The 25,009-nt window shown below is 46.0% G+C and overlaps 2 protein-coding genes across 2 annotated transcripts; one reads left to right on the forward strand and one right to left on the reverse strand.

Annotated features, from left to right (window-relative positions):
- Positions 1-14,201: 14,201 nt before the first annotated feature.
- Positions 14,202-15,943, forward strand: rasd1 (RAS, dexamethasone-induced 1). The gene is made up of 2 exons (XM_042341104.1): positions 14,202-14,599; positions 15,333-15,943. Exons 1-2 carry the CDS (start codon positions 14,329-14,331, stop codon positions 15,857-15,859), a joined length of 798 nt encoding a protein of 265 aa, XP_042197038.1. The 5' UTR covers positions 14,202-14,328; the 3' UTR covers positions 15,860-15,943.
- Positions 15,944-20,133: 4,190 nt separating this feature from the next.
- med9 (mediator complex subunit 9) lies at positions 20,134-21,091 on the reverse strand. The gene is made up of 2 exons (XM_042341124.1): positions 20,934-21,091; positions 20,134-20,473 (listed from the first exon to the last, which is right to left on the reverse strand). The coding sequence occupies exons 1-2, from the start codon at positions 21,080-21,082 to the stop codon at positions 20,257-20,259; spliced, it is 366 nt and encodes a 121-aa protein (XP_042197058.1). The 5' UTR covers positions 21,083-21,091; the 3' UTR covers positions 20,134-20,256.
- Between the last annotated feature and the right edge of the window lie 3,918 nt (positions 21,092-25,009).

Consider the following 25,009-nt stretch of genomic DNA (forward strand, 5'->3'; position numbering starts at 1 on the left):
TTCAGGACAGTTGAGCAATGCCACCCAGCTCAATCGATACACAATTGTTGGACTTTCCATTAATGTTTCCACCACTTGGAGAGTACTCCAAGATAGTACATTTATTTTTCTATTCCATAAAACTGGAAGAAATACTCTTGTTTCTTGGCCATGACACCCTGCTGGAAAAATACTGGAAGGTGGGGGGGTGTGATATTTGATATGAGCTGAATCATTAGGAAGCTTTCCTTCTCCCCCACCCCTCACCCATCCCCTCAATGAAACACAATCTATGTGAAATGAGTGGATGGAAAACATATTTTGACCCTGAACTTGCCCCCCAACTGGCTGGCTATGGAGGAGTTAGAAAATATATTTTTTGATATCATTTGAATGTGAAACAGATGCTACAGTAAATTGTCTTTATTGCTTTCTTCATTTACAGTTGTTTTTCCTATCCAGATTTGTGTATTTTAATTACTTCCCCCCCCCCTCAGACTGTTTGTACAATTTGTGATAATAAATGTCTTTAATATTTATCTATTTACAGATCAAATTTAAAAATCATAAACTTAAGGTTCTGGGACTAATAATTGAAACTAAAAGAAGTGAACGTGTCTTCTTTACTCTTGTCTACAATAGTTATTCTTGCACACAACTGATTTCCACAATATATATACATTTACTAGAGTTATACGTTTCTTGGCATTTACATAATATATACTGCCCTTATTGTTATTTTTGCAGTGATGTATAAACCACAGAAGAGTTTCATCTCTGCACTGACAAGGATCTAGACAATAATGGAAAAAATAATTTACTATCTGCAATTCCGCAATTTTTCTATCATGAGTACAATAAGCATTTCTATCTTGAGTCTTGCATGAAAGTGACTTATCAAATCGTAAAAAAGTGAGCAGACTGAAATGGAGTAGCATTTGAACAAGCGCTCTCTCGCACGCCTTCTTTCCTGCTGGTTTTTGATGCCACATCTTGCCTATCTTTTGCAAAGCCCACGTTTCAAAAAGTAGGTTTCCATTATTTAAACCTGGCCAGTATTTTTCCTCTCTGGCTTTTTCATTTTGTCGAAAACAATGGAAGTGTGAGAAAGTAATAAGTAAAGGGCATGGTGACATTTTCCTGCTGTTCCCACTCCCATTATTTCACTGGGATGATGCAGTTGTCCAATCTAACGTGTCAGGTTCTCAGTGAGGAGAAGCTACAACTGGGTCAATAACATGATTTTCTCAGCATTTCAGGACGTACTGATCTGGGGAAATCCTTACATTTAGGTAGCCAATTCTGAAGAAGTTCTACGAAATATGGAAAAATCTGCTTCATAATTAAGACTGAATTCATGAACTTGCTAAATTCTGGCGGTTTTGAAATGCTAAGAAAATCCTGGAAGTCAGGATCCGGGTGGAATTTCAGGCCCAGTTATCTGGTGCTGCTTCTGTTAATCAGGAACATTACAATTCAAGAATGTAATATCAGGAGTTGATATCCATTAATCCAGTAATCTACATCCGACACCTGGGATTCCCCCTTGATTGGCTTGCGGAGAGGCCACCAGCTGCTGCTTAAACTCCACACCTCCAACTGGTGAAACCATCGCTCAATGGGAAGGGATGTGCTCCCGAACTGCAGACATTGGTGGCAATGCTCTTACGCATTTCACGTTGAGCTGTTGCCTACCGGGAAGCTCGCAGGGAGTTCCTGGTACCTACTATCCACCAGTGAGGGCTCAAACCCGCGCTTGTCGGATGTCGAACGACCAACTAATGATTATCCCCCGGTGGGAGGGGGGGGGTGGGGGGCGGTAAGCAGGTCTTGGAGCTGAACTGGCTCCAAGGTTACATGTTTGGCAATGGAATGTCGGAATTGAGCCAACCCTCTCGGTAGTCCTGTTCCTGAGCCAGGCGGGTCCACAGTACTCCAGGGCCCTACTGATGACAGCACAGCCCAGCCTGGCTCATCGGCAGGACCTGGAAAGGCAGATCAGTCATTGGGAGTGGGGAATCCTCTGACTCAGCTCCTGTTAACCCAAAGCCCTAATGGGTAGGGTAGAGTAGGGTGGACCTAGCTGGACAAGCCGACTGCTTGCTCCTCGGTAATTGAATGCTGCCTGTTATATAATTGGATGCCTGTGACAAGAATAAGGTAGCGAGTTACAAAGGTGGATATGATACCAGCTCAGTATTGTCAAGGAGATGTGGCGTACACACAGGATAAATCTAATCCACTCCTTACTCTAGTTACATAACGGTGTCCTTGCCCTAATTGTTATCTGTACTGTTCATGCCAGAATCTCTAGATATCCTGTGACAAACATCTGATTGTCACCAGTTCAATCCTTTGTGCTGTTCGGACAACTCACTGCTTTAGATCTCCAGATGAACTATTCAAGTTATATAACGCTTTGGTCAGGTCGCCCCTAAAGTAACGCCGTAACATGAGGGGGCTGCCTAGGCTCTAAAGCCCATTGAATAGAAATTGGGAACAATATCTATTATTGTTCCTAATTTCTCTTCGATGCTTACTGGTGTCAGCTTGACTCAGTTGGTCGGACTCTTGAATACAGATAGATTATTTGGAATGTATCTTTCTGAATCCAGCCATTGCTTTCAAACTTCACACGACACTGCAAGGGATAGGACCGTAGAACCATACAACTTGACTGCACAAAAGATCACACTGCTCATCATATCTGTGCCTTCTCTTTGAAGCGACAATCCATTCAGTCCCATTTACCTGCCGTGTCCTCATCCTCCTGCAAATGAACACGCAGAGTGACTGCGGCATTTGAAACTGTCCTCCCTCGTGTCACTCACAAACAATGAACAGAGGCATTCTCATGGTTCCCAGCACCATAGCAACATCAGCAGACAACCAGCAAACAAAACGAGTGCTGTACCTCGCACACGCCTCAAACCTCCACTGAAAAATGACAAAGAGAAAGGAATGCAAATTTTTCCAACATAATATCAACCTGGGGAGGTTAGGAACTGGTATTTGCATGTTCAAATTGACGATCATCTTGACAGGCTGAAAATTAAGTTGACCTAAAACAAAACGTTAAGCGACACAAAGAGAAGCTCTCCCACAAGATGTTTTACGTATTGCAGAACAAATGGATATTCCGAACGCTGATTCCACCAGACTTACAACACTCCGACTACGCAAATTCAACCCAAACGACATCACTGATGAGAAACAGCGTGGCTTGCCAACAGACCTCTCATCCAGAACACACCATCCATCTCTCAAGACGCTGCTACCCCACAAACAAACCATATGAGCGTCTTTCCAGATTCGACAAGTTAGATTATACAGGAACTTGCTTTTTTGAAAAAAAATCGAACAAAATGAAAACACATGGTAGCAAAAGTATGATGCAACACAGCTACAAGTTTCTAATTGAGCATCTGGGTCATTCTGCACCTGAAAACATTCCACCTTAGCAATTGGACTACAATGTGCTGTACCTCAGTGGTTCGAACACTCGCCTGGCAAGCGAGAGACCCGGGTTCGATTCCCGGCAGGTCAGGGCAAAACCTTGGGCAAGTTTCCTTACTCCGCACGCTCGCCTGATAATAATCCCTCAAGAAAGAAAAAACAATAATGAATTGGTCATTCAATCCACGACTGTTTGTGGGGACGCAGCTGTGCACAAATGGCTGCCGCGTTTCGCCCACAAATGTACAGTTAATTTACTTCACAGTATATTCTGTGAAGCGCTTTGAGACGTCTCGAAGTGATGAGGCGCTGTATCAAATGCAAGGGTTATTATTATTATAATTTATACTTTCCATTAAACCAATATGCTGCACGTAGGAACCTCCCTCACTGCCTGCACTGAGAGACGCTTGCAACACTAAGATCATTCACATTTTGATGTCAATGTCGTCTTAAAATGAGAGAATGCGTCAGACTTGCTCAGTTGCTGGTGGGGTGGGGTGGGGGGGGGGAGGGGGGGGGGCAAAGGGCTTACTTCATCCGAAGCTCTCCTTGTCATCTTGTGATGAGAGATTAAACCAAGGATCAGTCTGTGTTCAGGTCAATGTTAAAGAAACCGAGACACTATTTGGAAAAAGGGAGGGAAGCAAAAGTCACAGCTGAGCTCCAACAAATCCATTTTGAGAAGATTGCAATTTCGCCTACAAATACGCAGTCACCACTCTTCACAGTAAATTCTTGTGAAGCGCTTTGACAGCTCTTGAAGACTTGATCAAAGCAAAGGTTTACTATTGTCGGCCCGAGTGTCATTCTTCACAGAGAGTAGGTGAATTTGTGGGATCGACATGTTGAGGCAGCGGATTTAAGAGGGAATTAGATAGTTATTTGGCAAAGAAGTTAGGGGAGCGATAAGATTTATTTTACTTTGAGACCAGCCAGGTGAACTGCAATGATCATTTCCTGTCCTGTGTGAAAAACCTTAATAGCAATAGCTCGAGCGGCTCCAAAAAGAACTGCCAATGAACTGATTGACGGTTAACATTACAAAATACATAAAACAAACAGGAGAAGTCGGCCCCAGACATTCACTCCAAACATTAATACACACAACGTGACTAAGCTTTTGCGCTGCATTCTGGACGCCCATCAGGCCCTCAGAACTCTATCTGAAGTGGGAAAGCAGCCAATTAAAAACAGACGAAAGGCAGCAAAGCAATGTTTGACCAAACATCAGACCAACACGAGGGGAGTCAGAGCACTAACAAGCCGGAGACGTAGGGTAAATAAAACTGAAGACAGACTATTATTGAAGTGGCACCAGAGGGAATCTGCAATAAACACAGCAAAAGATACCAAGCCCAATTGAAACACGCCAGGAATAAATAACACATTTGTGTAATGTCTTTCACATCAAGAGAACTTCTGCCCTCTGCCCCTCCATATCTGTCTTTAAATACCTACCTGAATCCCTCTTAAATATCTACCTCTTCAACGGCACATACAGTCACCACCCTCCTGCCTTCCCCCCCCACCACGACCGCTCGCTTGCTTGCTTGGCAACCTGATTCCATCTTTGTGAAGTGCTCTGAGACGGAATCCTAGATGAAGAGTGCTTTGTAAATACAAGTTGTTGAATGACCGAAGCTGAAATGAGTCGGAGGAAAAACAAGTTACGTCAAGGAGATGGGTCACTCAGTAATTTATATCTGGTAATTCATTAAACTCCGAGGGGCAACTTGGACTTTTTGTTTCATTAGTTACTGAAATCAGAACTCTTTAACTATCCGAATTTATTCCAATTTATTCCTATTTAAATGCAAATAGCAAGGTTCGTATTGCTGTTACATGCTGTTATATGCCTCTACTGTTTCACATGCAAAGTTGATAATCATTTTATTCTTTACTTTAGTGCTGGTGTGACAATTATCTTCAAGACACAATTATGTGTACCCTTTGGATTAATAACCTCTTGTTTGTTTTAATCAACTGTTCAGAACAAGTTTGAATAGCACTTATTTTGCACATATTAAAATCATACCATGCAAACGTGATGTTGTCTTATTACAGTGCATAAGGTTGTAATTATCGCTGTACTGTGTCTGTGCATTTAATGACAGAAAACAAATTATTTCTTCAACTGTTTCTGTTCTGCTCAAAGCACATTGTAATGTGTGATTTCATCTCGGAACTGATGTCCTATCTTTGTTCATCCTGAAATTATATTACCTAACTGTTTCAGATGTGGAAGTTATTTTTGCTTACAGGACACTATGAATCCTTGACCTTCTTAGAAAGCATTCATTCATCAGAATAGTCCACATATTATAGATCAGAAAGTCTGATATATTCGCAGGCTGACGCAGAATCCTCATTAGAATGCTATTTACTTACTAATCATATCTTGATGAATGTGTTTTACATCCCCTTAGTATTTTCCATTGACTACCCAACTGAGATTGGCAATGCATTGTGTCTTGAGTTGTAAGCTCTAACCCATGTATCTCATCATCACTCTGCGCTATCTGTCACATGGAATGCTTTGAGTCTATTTATCCTTAAGACAAATACACTAAATATTCACTGATACGCCCTTCTTCAGCTTTCAACCTGCACCCGAGGGCGAAGGGAAGAGAAGGGTTTGGAAGGGAGTCGAGGATAAAACACCGGCATCGACCGGTTCGGTCGATTGCCATGTTTCCGCGGTTTATATTCTTTGCAAAATATCCACCGATTTTCTTTTGTGCCATCTGCAGAACTGGTTTGCACGTCACGAGGGTTGAATACAGTCAATAAGTGCACATAGAATGAGTTAACTGCTGGATTGGAAACAATAGACCACAAACGGCAATAGACAGCAGATAGAGCCTGATAAGGCTCTCGTCTGGGGCCAGTAACCAATGGGGTTCTACATGAATCTGCTCAAGAAACCTGCAGTTTACATTCACGAATCATATGTAGTGATGGATTTATAACTGGAAAACAAATGCTCCATGGATGGGGAAGAACTTCCCAAGTGGAAAACGGGAACAAATGTAGGGCTGCGACTTGACTGTGTGAAAACAGTGTGAGGCAGCAATGAACAAGACAAATAGGTTATGATAGAACGATAGGATCTTACAGCACTGAAGGAGGCCATTCAGCCCATCGAGCCTGTGCCGGCTCTTTGAAAGAGCTATCCAACATGTCCCACAACACCGCTCTTACCCAATAGCGGGCTTATCCTTTCCTTTTAAGTTCCTGTCTAATGCCCTTTTGAAAGCTATCGTCGAACCTGCCTCCACCACTATTTCAGGTTGCTGGGCTACGTCACAAAATCATCCCCACACGTCATCCTCAGGTCAGATTGCATCTGGAGAACAGCACACACCGTACCGGTCACTGTAACCCGAGGCGCTGCCCAAGCCCTAAAGGTAGGTCAGAGGAGGACAACTAGGATGTTCCCCCCCACCCACCAGTGTCAGAGGAAAGAACTATGTGCAACGATTAGACACGCTGGGGCTCTTCAGTCTGAACAGATGACTCCTGGGAAGAACCTCAAAGAGTTGTACACCATTTCAAAAGGGATTGAAAATGTAAACCCAGAACAATACTTCAGGACGCACCAACGCAGTAGACCCGAGAAACCGTAGGTGTGAAGAGTCGCAAAGCACAATTTCAGGAGAGATAAGAGGAATTTTGTCTTTACTCAGCATGTAATTAACGACTGGAATGTATTGCCAGGAAGGGAGGTTCAAGCCAGGACACTTGACCCAGTTAAAAAGCAGCTTGCTGGGGGCTGTGTTGGGAGAATGGTAGGATGGGTTTTCAAGAGGGTCGAGATGAGGGCATTCTTCTGATCCGATCTTGTGCGCTAACACTGAAAGCCACAGATAACGGGGCTCTCGTTTTCCATGAGCATTCTTGTCGACTCCCTGGGAGAGGGACGCCCTCAAGGAGCAGATCTCACGAGGGTAGAGTTCTTCCGGTTGCAGGAAGGAGTCCCAATTTGTGTGACCCCTTATTTTAAAAAAAAAATCCTGCCATGAAACAGCACAAACTTCTGTGCGGTCGGTGTGCCTGAAATTGCCCTGCTTCGAAATCGAGGTTTCTGCCTCTCCTTTAACTTAGTGGGGGATTTACTGTTAATTGTTACATTCTGTTTGTTTGCGTTTAACGTCCTAATCATTAACGCTTTGTCACATGAGATTAGTTTTGTCCATCCGCAAAGCTGCTGACTGGACAAGCCATCAGGCAAAACACAGGGGCATTTTTACCTGTGAACTGTGACCTATTTTTGTTTCCCGTTGGTGACATTTTGCAACCTGCAGACAGAGTGATCGTGATCAACAATTAGGGCACGAAATCAAAGGGAACGGGACCTTGGTTTAATGCCAATGACCTTTGGATGAAATGTTAAACCGAGGTCCTGTCTGCCTGTCCAAGTCACTGTTAAAAATCCTGTGATACTATTTGAAAAGAGAAGTGGGGTGGGGTGGGGGGGTCGGGGGTTTCCACTGCTATCCCGGCCAAAACTCCTGCACGGAATTTGAGCATTCACTTCATGGCTGTTTCTGGGACTTTGCTACATGCAAAATGGCGGCTGCGTTTTTCCAACCAATAAATAGTCAATTGCGCTTGACAGCAATTACTCGTGAACTCAAGACGTGTTGACATTATACACAATACAATCGATATATTAAATGAAGGAATCACTGTTAGGTACATTAAAGGACACTGCTGTGCGCAGTTGGCCTCCACGTTTCGCCCACAATATACACAGTCACTCCACTTTACAGTATATTCTGCGAAGCGCTTTGAAATGTCTCAACGACGTGATGAGGCGCAATATCAAATATGCAACTATTGTCATTACTATTTATTATTATTATTATCATTGATTTACATTTTGTAAAGGGGAACGATGGCAGCGCAAAGATGAGAACAGATCCCACAAGTTGCTGAGGTTCAGGAGGTCGCGGAACAGTGGTCAGTCAGTCAGACGCACTCCCAGCCGCAGACCCGATTGTTGTTGCGAAGCGGAAATTAAACCTTCAGGGAGGGGGAAAGACTGCAAGCTCTTCGGAAAGTAACAAACACGATGAATGGCCTCACTTACAACCACATTCCTCAAAATACATTGCCCGCAGACAAATAAGGATCACAGTGCGGTCATGTCTCCATCTTGTTAGGCTAATACTGTTACACAGCTTTCAGGGAAAACATCTTGTGCCATGGTGTCAGAAACCCAGGCAAGGATTATTATTACTATTATTATGACAGTTCAGTCAGATGTGCATTAGACTTACGACCACAAGTTATCAGGTCTGAATACTAACTGATCCACTCACTCTCTTCCCTCTTCTGCCTAAGACTTATCCTTATGAGTAGGGGGGTGGGGGGGAGGGGGTGGGAGTGGGGGTGGGGGGATGAATCTTATTCAGGATAACTGGGACAAGGCACAAACGCTAAACAGGGCTGTGGTATTCTAATTTGAGAATTGTACGTTACGGTATATTTAAGAAGGAAGAAAGACGCTGCATTCACCTTATGGCTGTTTATGGGACTTGCTGAGGCGAATTAATGCCTGTCATGTTTGTCCACAAAACAAACCCGTGTTTGACTGCTCTTGACAGCAGTTGCCAGTGGAGTGTTATGTGAGATAATGCAAGTCAGAGGGCATTACCAGCAACAACAACAACAACAGCAAATTGCATTTCTATACAGTAAAACTCGCATAAATCGCATAGATCTGTGTAAATCGTATAACCGTCCCGAGTGCCGTTCGAGATTTTATATTCTATTAAAGTTTGCCATACATTTAATATGACTTTGCATAAGTCATGTTAAATGTATGGTCCTAACTGATATGACTGATGTGAGGTTTACTGAAGCACCTTTCACGTCAAAAGGATGTCCCGAGGCGCTGAGATGCCGTAGCATAGACACAACTATAGAATAAACTCAGTGTAGTCCAGTGGATTATAATAATAAATAATAATCCTTGCATTTGATAAGAGCCCCTTTCAGGAAAGCAGGAGGTATCAAAGCACTACACAGGGAGTTCACTGTGTAAATCTGTGAGCGGACTGCCTCCAATACCTTGCCAAAGTGCAACATTTCACGTGGAGAAAGAGTAGAAAATGTGAGAGCTGTCTTAAAAATACCTGGAAAATATCTTACAGCTAAGTGTAAAATTGTGGTAGGATTCTGCTCAGCAAGCATATGTTTTAGGTCGCCTACCGTGTTAAGAATTAAGCAAGTCTCTCTTGCTCTCCTGAACAAAGTAATTGAATGTAGCTTTGCTCGTGATGTGGATTCGTCACGAACCACACAATTTAAGAAAAAAAAATCGCCGCTTCATTGAAACGAGCTGCCAGTCACTTCTACGAATTGCCTTTGCGACACCCGCGAGAGAGAGACCCTGTTGCCTTCACGTCGTTGTTTTCCACGAGTGGATCACAACAAAAAAAAAACGATCTCGATAAAAAACAACAACCGATTCCTTTAAAAGCTCTCACGATTCACAGCAGAACAGTGCTTCTCAAAAGGAATTCCGTGGATCAGGGATTCAGGTGAAATCCACATATCCCGCTCTATAAATGCACGATGTTGTTGTGCACTTCGGTTACTCCCACACAAATAAATCATCAGCTAATCAGTAAATAATTAAAACAATGAATAAGTACAATTAGATAGTGGTTGCTCCAAGTGAACGGGGTCTTAACAGCCTCCGAAGTAAGTTCCTGGCGCAAACAGATGGGATAGTGAGCAGGAACTCACTGAAATAACTTCAATCTGGGAGTCACGTGAACTGGGATTCACTCAGGATAATGCTGTGGTATTCCAGATCCCGGCCCCTAATCCCACAATTCAATGTGTGAATGTTTTTTGCGCCCGCTCTGTGTGTAACGGCACATATTTGGAAGCCGCGGATAAATTCCCTAACTGCAGTGAATTCGATTTTTTTTTTTTTACACAGATCTACATTAAATACAGCAAAGAATTTTACAAAGATTTATGCAACACGCACTTGGCGAATGCTGGGTTTAATACTTTTGAGTGTGAATCAGCCAACGTTCTACGCGTCTGTTTTTGTTCACGACAACGTTGTTTATTGAAAGCAAAGTCGGAGTTTGGTCTCGATCACAAAGTGCTCGGTCGTGATCGTTTTTTTTGGTGATGATACAGTTTGCAACAAAAACACACACTGAACAAAAACTTTTGTTTGTTTCCTTTTCACCGGGCTGCTCGCCTCGCCTCGCCCTAAACTGCTTTGAGATGGGGCTTCGACTAAAGAGATTAAAAAAAACAAATCGCACGCAAAATAAATATCAGACAAGATCGCGAGAGATCGGTCCATTTGACCTCATCGTTCACCAGTGCAGTGTCCCCCTCCCATCACAGCACCGAGTTTATTTTTGAGACGTCTTGAAGACATGATAAAGCGCTATATCAAATGCAAGGATTACTATTATTATTATTATTAATTATTATTTGAATGAGTCCCTGCGTTCTCGACTCTCCGCCGTTCTTAATAAAAAGCTCTCCCTTGAAAATGCAGTGCTCAGGAGCTAAAACACACACATATACATATATATATTTATGCGGTCCCAAGTTCTATGTGTAGTCTGGGCCGAGTGAGTTTATTTCACCCGAGAAGGTGTTTGGATGTGACAACTGACCTCAAGTTGCCCAACTCTGGGAACATCCATCAGTTGGTGCTGATGTGGCGCTGGTTACTCTGGAGTGCCCCCTGCTGGGGAGAGAGGGGAACTCGCTCCAATTGAACGACCTATCATCCCCTTCCCCCCCCAGCCATCCCCCCCCCCCACCCTCTCCCCTCCCCCCTCCTCTCCCCCCCCTCCCCCCCCTCCTCTCCCCCTCCCCACTCCTCTCCAAACCCCCCTCCTCTCCCCCCCTCTCCCCCCCTCCCCCCCCCCCCTCTCCCCCTCCTCTCCCCCCCCACCTCTCCCCTCCCCTCCCCCCCCCCTCTCCCCTCCCCCCCCTCCCACCCCCTCCTCTCCCCCCCACCCTCTCCCCCTCCTCTCCCCCCCCACCCCTCCCCTCCCCCCCCCACCCTCTCCCCCCCCCTCTCCCCCCCCACCCTCTCCCCCCCACCCTCTCCCCCTCCCACCCTCTCCCCTCCCACCCCCCCATGTAATGATTTTTTTTCCCCAAACGAATAATATTATTATGAATTACCCGAAGAGACAGACTTCGGTCATATGGTCCACCATCACCATCACCATCACCAGAGGGGGAGAGGGACAATGATCATTTCTCCCTTAGGGCGAAGTCAGTAGTAGTTGTACCCACTGTGATCTCTGTGGTTAAAGTGACTCTCCGGGTGTTCTGTTCTGTTCTGTTCGGTTTCTTTTGCGACGACTATCGAAAGGAGGAGAGAAAAAACAATGAGTTAAAAACACAGGTTGTTCTGTGTTTGAAGCTTCTCCACATCAGTCAAAACCCATCACCGCACCACAACTGCACCGAAACTCAAACCCCAACCGATTCCCATCCAAATTGGGGGGAAAACTTTGCCCATAGTTTGAACTCTTTTTCATTCGCATTTTTTTTTTATTTTGCTTCAAAACTCCTTTATTAAAAAAAAACTCACTCAACTGGAAACCTCGGGTTCCCCCGGGATTCCCCGGGTACCTCCTGCTCTCTGGTTCTTGCATTTTTTCTTGGGGATGGGGAGGGGGTGGGGATGGGGGTGGGGGATGGGGGAGGGGGTGGGGGGAGGGGGGATGGGGGGAGGGGGTGGGGGGGAGGGGGTGGAGATGGGGGGAGGGGGTGGGGGGAGGGGGTGGGGATGGGGGGAGGGGGTGGGGGGGAGGGGGTGGAGATGGGGGGGGAGGGGATGTGGGGGGAAGGGTGGAGGGGGTGGGGGGGAAGGGGGGAAATAAAAAAAGTCATCTGATATCCACTTGGTTTCTTTCACACACATTAAAAAAAAAGTCTTTTTCTTGGCCCAGGACCTGATTACAGTTGTCTCTTGTTTCACATCTTTCTTATCCCACACAATGAATTGATTGATTAATAATAATTATTATTATCAATAATGAATTGATTGATTGATTGATTGATTGATCCAATCTGCCTCAGTGCCAGAGCTGCCATTGCTGTGGCACTGTCTCTCTGGTGTACAGGTGATTGCAGGGGTTCAGCTCCACGTTTGGTTGAGGAGTGACTGTAGAGGTTTGTGTTGTATTTTAATGTGTTTGAAACGGGAAAAAAAGGGGGTCATTGAATATCAAACTCCATACTCTTTGGTTTGATTGATTTCTCCACTGACCTGTTGACTCTTACCCCCACACACACACCCCCACACTCCCCCCCCACCCACACCCACACACCCCCCCACACACACACACCCACACTACCCCCACACCCCCCCCCCCCACACACACACACACTCCCCCCACACACACACCCCCACACACACACACTCTCCCCACACACACACACCCACACCCACACCCACACACACCCCTCCCTCCCTTCCCTTCAGACCAGTTAGTGGGGGCTGAGTGCTGTTGGTGTTGGGGTGGGGATGGGGATGGTGTTGGGGTGAGGGATGGTGTTGGGATGGGGGTGGTGTTGGGGATGGTGTTGGGGTGGGGGTGGTGTTGGGTGGGGATGGGGGTGGTGTTGGAGTGGGGATGGGGGTGGTGTTGGGTGGGGATGGGGTGGTGTTGGAGTGGGGGCTGGTGTGGGGGTGGGGATGGTGTTGGGGTGGGGGTGGTGTTGGGGTGGTGTTGGGGTGGGGATGGGGGTGGTGTTGGGGTGGTGTTGGGGTGGGGGTGGTGTTGGGGTGGTGTTGGGGATGGGGTGGTGTTGGGGTGGGGATGGGGTGGTGTTGGGGTGGTGGTGGTGGTGGTGTTGGGGTGGTGTTGGGGTGGTGTTGGGGTGGTGTTGGGGTGGTGTTGGGGATGGGGTGGTGTTGGGGTGGGGATGGGGTGGTGTTGGGGGGTGGGGATGGGGTGGGGTGGGGTGGTGTTGGGGTGGGGGTGGTGTTGGGGTGGGGGGTGGTGTTGGGGTGGGGTGGGGATGGGGTGGGGGTGGTGTTGGGGGTGGTGTTGGGGGTGGGTGTTGGGGTGGTGTGGGGTGGGGGTGGGGTGGTGTGGGGTGGTGTTGGGGTGGGGCTGGTGTGGGGTGGGGATGGGGTGGTGTTGCGGTGGGGGCTGGTGTGGGGCTGGTGTGGGGGTGGGGATGGGGACTGACGCAGGGCGGACACAGTGGGGCTCAGACTGTCCCGGTGTTTACATGGAGTGAGTCCGGCGCTGCGTCTCTGGTGACGCGCTGAGCGCTCGGGTTCCCACAGCTATAAAGGCAGTGAGTGGCCACTGCACCGTCAGCCACACACCGCAGCGCAGAGGGGGACAGTCTCAGCTCAGCCTCAGCTCCAACCTCAGCTCAGTCTCAGCTCAGCTCAGTCTCAGCTCAGCTCCAGTCTCAGCTCAGCTCAACCTCAGCTCAGTCTCAGCTCAGCTCAGTCTCAGCTCAGCTCCAGTCTCAGCTCAGCTCAACCTCAGCTCAGTCTCAGCTCAGCTCCAGTCTCAGCTCAGCTCAACCTCAGCTCAGTCTCAGCTCCAGTCTCAGCTCAGTCTCAGCTCAGCTCCAGTCTCAGCTCAGTCTCAGCTCAGCTCCAGTCTCAGCTCAGTCTCAGCTCAGCTCAACCTCAGCTCAGTCTCAGCTCCAGTCTCAGCTCAGTCTCAGCTCAGCTCAGTCTCAGCTCAGTCTCAGCTCAGTCTCAGCTCCAGTCTCAGCTCCAGTCTCAGCTCAGCCTCAGCTCAGCCTCAGCTCAGCCTCAGCCTTCGCTGTGGGGGTACCACTTGTCTGGCGGTGCCGACCCTCTCGCCTCCATCTCCTCCCAATCCCACCCAAACCGAAGCCTCCGTCCAAGTCGCGATGATCAAGAAGACGTCTTGTTGCGACCCTGAGCTGAACATCCCCGCCAAGAACTGCTACCGTATGGTCATCCTGGGCTCCTCCAAAGTGGGTAAGACGGCCATCGTGTCGCGCTTCCTCAACGGCAAGTTCGAGGAGCAGTACACACCGACCATCGAGGACTTCCACCGCAAGTTCTACAGCATCCGCGGGGATGTCTATCAACTGGACATCCTGGACACGTCTGGGAACCATCCCTTCCCGGCCATGAGGCGCCTGTCAATCCTCACAGGTACAGACACCTCACACCGCGGGGGGGGGGGGGGGGGGTGAGGATGGGTGGGGGTATGGGGGGTGGGGGTGAGGATGGGTGGGGGTATGGGGGTGGGGGTGAGGATGGGTGGGTGGGGGTGAGGATGGTGGGGGTATGGGGGTGGGGGTGAGGATGGGTGGGTGGGGTGAGGTGGGGGGTGGGGGTGAGGATGGGTGGGGGTGTTGGTGTGGGTGGTGGGGGTGAGGATGGGTGGGGGTGGTGGGGGGGGGGGTGGTTGAGACAACCCTGCAGTGGTCTGACCAATATTTAGGGGGTGGAAAGAGGGGAAGATTTTTACAATCACTTGTTTCGGGCTGGAGGGGGGGCGGGGGTTGGTTGGGGCGGGGGGGGGGGGGTGGTTGGGGCGGGGGGGGGGGGGGGGGGGGGAGAAAGGGGGAAACTTTCTACTGCACTTTTTTAATGTCTAAAACAACAATAATAATGATAAGTAACCGTTGCATTTGATGTAATGCCTTATTCGCGTCTCCGAGACATCTCAAAGCGCTTCACATTATATACTGAATTGACTGTATATTGTGTGTGTGTGAGGGGGGGGCGTGGGGGGGGGGGGGGGCAGATGGTCATTTTTGCTTGGAAAAGGGACACCAGAGAGAGAGAGAGGGAGGGGGGTGTGGGGGCAGACGAGGAGATGCTGAGGTTGATTCAGAAACAGCCTTTGTGCTGATGTCGGATGTTCTTCCCTCCATTACAGGCGATGTCTTCATCCTTGTGTTCAGCCTCGACAACCGAGACTCATTCGAAGAGGTGCAGCGGCTGAAGCAGCAGATCATGGAGACCAAGTCGTGTTTGAAGAACAAGACCAAGGAGAACATCGACGTGCCCATAGTCATCTGCGGCAACAAGGGCGACAGGGACTTTTACCGGGAGGTGCAGAGAGAGGAGGTCCAGCAGCTGGTGGAGGGCGACAAAAAATGCGCCTACTTCGAAATCTCTGCCAAGAGGAACACCAGCCTGGACGAGATGTTCCAGGCCCTGTTCACCATGGCCAAGCTGCCCAGCGAGATGAGCCCCGACCTGCACAGGAAGGTGTCGGTCCAGTACTGTGACATTCTGCATCGCAAGAGCTTCAGGAGCAGGAAGCTGAAAGATGAGGACGCTTACGGGGTGGTGGCCCCCTTTGCCCGGAGACCCAGCGTCCACAGTGACTTGATGTACATCAAAGAGAAAGCCATCGGCGGCTCTCACAGCAGAGACAAGGAGAGGTGTGCCATCAGCTAAGCCCCAGTGGACCACGTTATGGAAGTTATTTTTTTGCTTAGGAAAAAGGAGACACAGAGAGAGAGAGAAAGAGAGAGGAGACACAGAGAGAGAGAGAGGAGACAGAGAGAGAGAAAGAGAGAGAAGGGGAAAATGGAAAGGAAAGTAATGGAGCCTTAGTTGGGTTCAGAAGCTCCATCCGCCCAAACGTGCCAGAGATAGACAAGGAGGTCGGGGGAGAGGCGGGTGGTTGGTTTTCTGACTGGGAAACCGTTCAATGTGCTGTGTGGATGGCGTTCAACGGGGTTGGGGGGGGTCTGGGGGTTGGGGGGGTGGGAGGGGGAGTAGTTTATCCATCTCCGAAAGCACCTCTGGCAGGTCGTTGGCTCCCAGTGAGGCGTTAGAGACTGATGGATACACCACAGAGCACTGGGGGGTGTTTGATGTGGGGGAGCGAGGACAGGTGTGTCTGGTGGGTGTGTGGGTGTGGGGGAGTCTCCACTGCAAACAGTTATGTGGGTCACCCACACACTGTGCCGCGTGTGTCGGGTTTTCTAGAATTTGTTTTCACGTACAGTATAAGGGGAACATGTATCGACTCCAACATGATCCGCGTGTGCAAACAGCTGTAAACTGTCGTTGACAAAATGCCTACACACACCTAAACACAACCCCAAACACACCCCAAACACACACCCAAACACACACCCAAACACACCCACAAACACACACCTAAACACACACCTAAACACAACCCCAAACACACCCCCAAACACACCCAAACACAACCCCAAACACACACCCAAACACACACCCAAACACACCCAAACACACACCCAAACACACACCTAAACACAACCCCAAACACACCCAAACACACACCCAAACACACACCCAAACACACACCCAAACACACCCACAAACACAAACGCACAAACACACCCAAACACCCACAAACACACCCAAACACCCACAAACACAGCCAAACACCCACACCCACAAACACAGACTGTTTTACAGCGGTCAGTGCGCAATTGTCACCACAAGAAACACTTGAAAATATGAACAACGCGTTTTTTAAAAAAAAAAATCTATATGAAAAAAATAAATGTTTTTGAAACGATGTTTGCTTTCTGATGTGGTGACTATTATTTGCACAGTCAGTCCAGACACTTGGTAATACAATCATTACAGTAATAGTAATACTATTATAATACTATAATATTATGTTATAATATTATAATAGGGTAATTGTTCTATAAACTCGTTGACTATGGCAAAAAAAACAAATCTTGGGATTCTCTCACCCTATTCCCCCCCCAAACAAAAGTCACTTTTTAAACATTATATTCTGTGTAATAAATATCACATATTCATTCATTATATATCCCAAGAACAGGCGGTGAAGGTTGCAATGATTTCACCCCAATCCATAATATTCCAAATTCTTTCAATTCAACACAAGTTACCTCCCCTTCACCCCCACCGAAAAAAAACCTTTGAACTTCACAAGAAAGCTTTTAAAATAAACGTTCTTTTCAACTTAAAACCGACAACTGTAACCTCACGCTCAGACCCACTCCGCTGTCTATCCACTTGGCACCTCAATAGAGGGGGTACACAGTGAATGAATGTTTCTCTGCCCAAATCCACGATTATTTTGGTGTCACTTTCAATCGCCCACAAGAAAACGCCCCGAAAATGCGAGCTCTGGACTGCCAGGAGACTTCCAGAGGTTAATCGACACCTTGTCAAGGCAACCTTCATAGCAAAGAGGTCCCCCCACCCCCCGCCCCACAGAATAATGGTCAATATAACACGTTTGAGTGTAAAATCGCACCTCTCCTCTCCTCAAACGCCCCCCCTACCCCCAGCTTTCTCGCAAGTCCTTACTGCTATCATTTCATCCCCTCGGTGATGTGTTGATGTGCGCCTGGCAATGGGACTGGAATTGTAGAGTCCCATCGTGAACAACCACATCAAGGAAGATCCAGATCTTACAGCAAGTCTTGGCTCGGTTTAAACTGCAAGAGACAACTCCATTCATTCTGCAGCCCACCACAACAGCCCCCCTCCCCACCCCATCACCCCCCCCCCCACACACACACACACACACCACACAATAAGCCATTCTCAATTCAAGTTATGAAGCCAATCCTTGGGTTAAAGTCAACGAAATTAACTCTTTGCGTGAATCGCTTTGAGAGGGTTAAACGTGCCGAGGGGTTGTGCTAACCCGCAGGTTTCGTTGCATTTGCATTATTGTTGTGGCATTATTTTACTACATTATCTTATTATATTATCCTGGTTTATTACTTGAGTGAGAATGGTCTTGGGAACTTCTCTTATTGTGTTTATCAGGAAGGCTCACCTTCACAACACATGTCAAATGAAAAGATTATTATTGTTATTAACAATAATGTTACTAACAACAAATTGCATTTATATAGCGCCTTTCTTCATGTTGGGAAGTTCCCGAAGTCCCGAACTTTTAAAGCTTTTATTTATATAGTACATGTAACTCAAGATTTTTTTGTCATTCCTATATACTATTGCAAAGTATTTGCAGTAACTTTGGCTGCAAATGTGGCTACAAGTGGTCTGAACGTGATTGTTCCACGCTGTTTTGAGAAAAGTACCAAGACTTTAATACAAAATGACAGTCTGTCTTGCTGGGTTTTCCAATCAGCCAGATCGATCTCGCTGCAAAAAAGCAGCGCTCGCCTTCAGCAAGTGCTTCACACTGTATATTCATACACGTTGAACTAGCAAATAAGACACGTTAGAGAGCCTGCGTGGGCTGAAAGGCCACGTTTGTTCAAATTGCTAAAGCTGCTACTTGAATGAGTGAACAAAACACCATTTTTAGAAAATTATACAATTTAATTTCTTGAAAACAATGTAAAAAAATTCTTCATAAATAGAAACATAAACATTTTGTGCCTACCTAACTGTGGCCAACACACAAGATCATAGTTAACCCAAAATGCACATCCACCTTTCAAATATACTTTACATATTCTATATTTTACCACCGATGGCACTTTCTGATTCCACACATTAAACAAAGTGCTTCTCTCATTATCAGAATTCTCTTAATTTTATATCTTAACCATGAGAATGCATTGAATTGTGAATAAGACCCAAAAAGCCATAATTCATAGTGAAAGGTCTTAATTTATGGAGGTGGGAAACATCAATAGCGCTGTAATGAAATTTTAATACATAACCCAAGTTATCCTGTGAAGCATTATGAAACCTCCTCCCAATGTGAAGGAGCTATATCAAATGGAAGGATTATTATTATTATTTTATGTTACAAGATCTCCCCTGCCCCAAACAAATCCATCTGTGATCTCTCTCATTAGCGATACCCCTTGTTGGCCACTTCAACGGTAACACAAGTTACTTCCCGTCAGCTTTGAAGCTTCAAAACAGCTCCATCTTCCATAGTTGTGCTTTAGAAATAATGAGGGATCTGATATAGGCAACTGTTCGGTTCACAGATTTGCTGCCTTTTTTTCCTGCTGCCAGTAACAGTTTATAGGTGGGGCATTTGACTGTTGGCAACTTTAAAAATCACAATGATTCTTTATCAAGGCTACAGAAAAGCCAATTCAGATCATGAATTGCATCCTTTTAGGCTCGAGGGGCTGAATGGCCTACTGCTGCTCCTAATTCTTATGTTCTTACGTAAACACAGCATGTGAGCCAAGGAACTGGATTTGACAAACAGATGTGAATGCAAGTCTGAACTGATGAAAATCCTATTGGAAATTCGCATCTCAAACCGTTCTCGTAAAGTTGGGCATATTAGTTAAACAGTAATTAAATGGAAAGTTATCATTTATGCTCAAAGGTCAGTATTAAACCTGACTATACATTACCAGTAAACTATCCTCTCCTATTCCGTGTCTGTTTGGGCTATAGTAGCGCAGACTAGCGCAGACAGAAAGATCTTAGCAAACCATTTTCCAAACACACAAACATGTATTTCGACAGTTATAATAATAATAATAATAATAATAATAATCCTTGCATTTGATATAGCGCTTTTCACGTCGGGAGGACGTCCCAAAGCGCTTCACAGAACACACTGTAAAGTGAATTGACTGTATATTTGTGGGCGAACGCGGCAGCCAATTGCGCACAGCAATGTCCCACAAACAGTCGTAGATTAAAAATGACCAATTTATTATTGTTTTTGGTTTTGGAGGGATTATTATTAGGCTCTGTGTGGAGTAAGGAAACTTGCCCGAGGTTTGGCCCTCTGCCTGGAATTGAACTCAGGTCTCTCACTTGCAAAGCGAGTGCTCTAACCACTGAGCTACAGGACTCCACAAGTTATACATTGAGCAACAAAAGTGTGGACTCAGAATGGAATCTCCTTATTGGCACAATACAGCAATGTCCGTGTCTTATTGTTTGGGAATGTCAAATATGCAAAGACTCTTATATTTCTGCAGAAGTTCTTTCTTGATGCGAACTTGATCTTGCAAATTTTGAAGCTGTTGCTGCTGCTGTTCAGGACTGACATCAATCCCAGGCATTGAAGAAATCGTGTCCCGGGTCTCCTGGAACTTGATCTTCAACTTACTGAGCTCCTGATGCACGTCCTGACTGTCTTTGTCCATGCTGCATTCAACAACAAAAACAGGGGCAGTCATTAAATGTTGGGCCAACGTTTTAAACAGTGTTGGGGGGGAGGGGGGCTGGGGGGAGGGGGCTGGAAGGTGGGGGGCTGGGGGGGGAGGGGGGAGGGGGACTGGGGGGGTGGGGGGCTGGGGGGGAGGGGGGGTGGGGGGCTGGGGGGGAGGGGGGCTGGAGGGTGGGGGGCTGGGGGGGAGGGGGGCTGGGGGGCTGGAGGGGGGGGCTGGGGGGGGACTGGGGGGAGGGGGGCTGGGGGGGAGGGGGCTGGAGGGTGGGGGGCTGGGGGGGAGGGGGGCTGGAGGGTGGGGGGCTGGAGGGTGGGGGCTGGGCGGGAGGGGGCTGGGGAGGGGGCTGGAGGGTGGGGGGGCTGGGGGGGGACTGGGGGGGGAGGGGGGACTGGGGGGGGGGAGGGGGGCTGGGGGGGAGGGGGGCTGAGGGGCTTTACCACTTAATGATGTCGTGGACAAGGGGCAGGAAGGACCAGTCGCCATCTTTCGCCGGCTTCTGGCCCTGACTCTGACCCTGGCTCTGGGTCTGGCTCTGAGGAGCCGCCGCCATCTTCCCCGCGGCCGGAAGTGCCGCCTCGTCACCCATAGCAGCAGATAGACCGCTTTCGGTGTGACGTCACGGGATATACGTCACTTCCGAAACCACCCCTCTCCCCGCCCCGCCCACTTCATTAACCCTTCAGTCTCACACTGACCTGATCCCCACAGCCTCCAACACCACACCAGCAGCACAATAATAATCATAATAACAACCATCATAATAATCATAATAACAATCATCGTAATAATCATAATAACAATCATCATAATAATAATTATAACAACAACAATCATAATAATAATTATAATAAAAATAGTCATAATAATAATTATAACCATAATAATAATAACACTAATCATAATAATAATAACAATAATAATAACAATAATCATAATAATAATAGCAACAATCATAATAATAATTATAACAATAATCATAATAATAATTAGAATAATCATCATCTTAATAATCATAATAATTAGAATAACAGATATAATAATCCTAATCATAATAATCATAATGATCATAATCGTAATCATATTCTTTGCATTTTGATAATAACCTTTAAAGATAAGAAAGATAAAAAGGAAAGAAAGAAAGAAAGAAAGAAAGAAAGAAAGAAAGAAAGAAAGAAAGAAAGAAAGAAAGAAAGAAAGAAAGAAAGATAAAACCCCTTCAGTCTCAAAAGCACTTCACAGAATATACTGTAAAGTATAGTGACTGTTTTTTGGTGAGCGAAACGCGGCAGCCAATTGCGCACAGCGATGTCCCCACAAACAGTCGCGGATTGAAGTGACCAAATTATTATTATTTATTAATTTTATTTGAAGGGATTATTACCCCCGGAAAAGAGATCCACCAATCGATTAAGAACCGGGTTCTTACCGACTGAGGCGTGTGGAGTAAGAAAACTGACCTAAGGTTTCGCTCTGCCCGGGAATCAAACCCAGTTCCTCTCTAACGCCAATAATCCTTCCATTTGATAAATCATGACATCGAGACGTCTTGAACCGCTTCACAGAATACAAATACAAAATTATACATTGAAGTGAATTGACTGTGTATTTTGTGGGTGAACTTACTTTTTATAGATTTTATATAGACCTTTTTTCGGGGGGGGGGGGGCGAAGGGAAAGAACTCCAACTTTCATGTACTGTATGTAGCAAACTTCACATTAAGTAATGTCTCAGATCGCTGTTAACGATGGTGCCAGAACTTCAGCAGGAAGGATATACTGTACCATAAGTAAGGTCAGATGGAGTGGGATTTCAGTTGGCTCTGGATAGAAGGGGGGAAGGTGGGGCTGGGAATACAGAAGGCGAAGGTCTTTGTAGCTGCACTTTAAAGGTTATTATCACATTGCAGTGCATACACCCATTAATTTTTCTTTTTTTTAATATTCTTTAATGCTTTGTGTTATTTTCTGTCTTTTTCATTAATTTCTTCTCAGAATATACCAACAGATGCGTGGCGATGTATTTATAATTAGAATAACAGCTATGATCTGGAGAAAGATAAATAAATAAGGCATTCATACTGCGATCTCATTAAGTGAAAGACAGCTGCTGAACGACAACATAAGCCTCTGAGATACACTCTACTTTTTGCACTGTTCTGTGTTTTTTGCTTCACTGCAAATTGTACCTTGAATGTTCGAACTGAGAGCGTCATGGGAGGCGTTAGGTATTCATTAATTCACTTGATTGTGCTAATTCTCCTTTTGTGAGGTTTGTACCTTCACTGAACACTAAAGCCTGATCAAACAGAATGTTCTCAGTCAGTTGGTAATTTACTGCCAGCTGCGGTAGTTTTGGGTTCATAACATAGTATTTACATAACACGATAGAATGGAATCTTGAGAACAAATACCACATATTATTATTTATTAGATAAACAATAATAATAATCATCGCATTTGACATAGTGCCTCATCACATCTTCGAGACGTCTCAACGCGCTTCACAGAATGTACTGTAAAGTGAATTGACCGTATATTTTGTGGGTGAAATGCGACAGCCAATTGCACACAGAGATATATATAAAATAACCAATATGTGTGTATGTGTGTATATATATTCTCCCTCCCCCTGGCTTGGGTAGTGCTCTGCCACTATCGAGTGCTCTGGGACGCTACCCTGCATGAGGGGTGCTATATAAATGCAAGTTGATGATGTTGTTGAAACTACTGTAGCATCAACGTTAGACAATCTCGGAACTGATCAGATGTGGGCTGTCCACTGCTGTGAAAGGGGAAAATATCTTCCCAATTTGTCACCCTGTAGCAGGAGGTCAATGTTGCCTTTAAAGGAAACTGGAGTTGGAGGATACAATAGCCTAAACTGGCACTGATTGAGCAGCCAATGCAATAACTAAAGACAGCAGCTGAACTGAGGGGAAGTTATTTAAGGGGACTTCCACCCCTGCGAGGTGCTGGGAGGCTGAACTACATGTTGGTCAGTTTGAGGTTGTTGCCCAAGTTGTCCCTTTGACAAAAGCAAAAGCAGTGTTTGTGCTGTAGGGTAGAAGGAAGGGAATAGCCCCAATTTAATGGTGAGGTTTATCTTGTGTTTCTAATTCCAAAACGGCAGTGCCCTACGCTAAATCACGTTCAATACTTGGGGGATTATATGAACTCAAAGGAATCTTTCTCCACCTTTGTAACTGCGCTTTAAAGTTTCAACACTCCAGACCGCAGTAACTGGAGTCTATCTACTTAATCCTCCCCACGTGCATCCATCACATGGCAGCACCATGTCTCCAGGCACCAACTGTACCCTCGCGTGTGTGTGTGCACGTGTGTGTGACTGATCCATGTAGAACGTGTTCTCAGTCTCCAATCAGTCACATGTTATAAGAAATGAATGGCCGTGTAGCTGATGGTGATCCTGTGTTGTGACAGGGTGGGATTATTCCCAAAGATTCTTCTGTCCTTGTGGCTCGGAGAATGCACTTGGATCAACTCACACACGTGGGAACATCAAGTTTCCTATTGTTAACGCTGACATTAAACAAAAACCCAGTGAAATGGAAAGCCCTGTGGATCAGTGGATCTGAATGAATGTAACATGTTTGTTACATGACTGTCCAACAAGTTAAGGTTGTCACCCGTCTCCAAGATTAGGACCAAAGTTAAGGGTTGATTGGATCTTCTTGACGTGTGTCAGGAACACAGCTGTTACAAGATCTTTCTCAAGGTTCCACATCATGGCCCAATTCAGTGGTCTCATTCCAAAAAGTCTGCATTATATAACATTATTATTATTTGTGAGATGTCCCAGACAATGTAAATAGCTGTTCAGATTCCAAGTTCAAGTTGATTATCTTCCCACTAGCTAAATTGCTGCAACATGAATTCAACTTTGAGAAATCCTGTGTTTGTCTGTCTGTCTGTCTGACTCATCGGCTGGTACAAAAAACCCACATGCAATTCACATTACAATATAATTCTGTGATTTACTCAGCACCTCACTGTGAAGAAGAAGAAGAAGAAGAAGAAACATTAATAATTCTAAGAGTATTTGCCAGAAAGTAAGCACATAAAAACAGATTTTAGGGAATTGTAAATTCACCCACGTCCTAGTGCAAATGAATACATCAGGAAGCTTACTGTCTCACCAGCTGGAGCCTGTCAAACTAGAGCAACATATCAACTGGATATGATCTCATTCCTCAACCTAAAAAATGGGTTAAAATTGTAGTTCAGCTCAGATTTTCCATTCTGCCATTGAGAAAGTATTTTGAGGTTAGCAGAACTCCAACGCATTAAAACTCGCGTTGGCTTAGATCAACCGAGCCCCTCAAGTCTGGAAAAGCTTGGATTTTGTCCCAGACTTATCCTAACCATCTCCAGTTCCACGTCAGCAATAATTGTTACCTTTTGGAAAATCAAAGACTGCCTCTGTGATGTGATATTTCTAGGATAAAACGTACCTTGTCAACTTTGTCTCAAAGTGAAACTAATGTAAAACAAT

The sequence above is a fragment of the Callorhinchus milii genome, unplaced genomic scaffold, assembly GCF_018977255.1.
Source record: "Callorhinchus milii isolate IMCB2004 unplaced genomic scaffold, IMCB_Cmil_1.0 Scaffold16, whole genome shotgun sequence".
NCBI classification, from domain to species: domain Eukaryota; kingdom Metazoa; phylum Chordata; class Chondrichthyes; order Chimaeriformes; family Callorhinchidae; genus Callorhinchus; species Callorhinchus milii.

What these genes read in the sequence shown, in the direction of transcription:
- rasd1 (XM_042341104.1), top strand. Translation starts at nt 14,329, where the DNA reads ATGATCAAGAAGACGTCTTGTTGCGACCCTGAGCTGAACATCCCCGCC. An exon ending in GCGCCTGTCAATCCTCACAG is followed by an intron (nt 14,600 to 15,332) that starts GTACAGACACCT and finishes CCTCCATTACAG; the next exon opens with GCGATGTCTTCATCCTTGTG.
- med9 (XM_042341124.1), bottom strand. Translation starts at nt 21,082, where the DNA reads ATGGGTGACGAGGCGGCACTTCCGGCCGCGGGGAAGATGGCGGCGGCT. An exon ending in GTCCACGACATCATTAAGTG is followed by an intron (nt 20,474 to 20,933) that starts GTAAAGCCCCTC and finishes TGTTGAATGCAG; the next exon opens with CATGGACAAAGACAGTCAGG.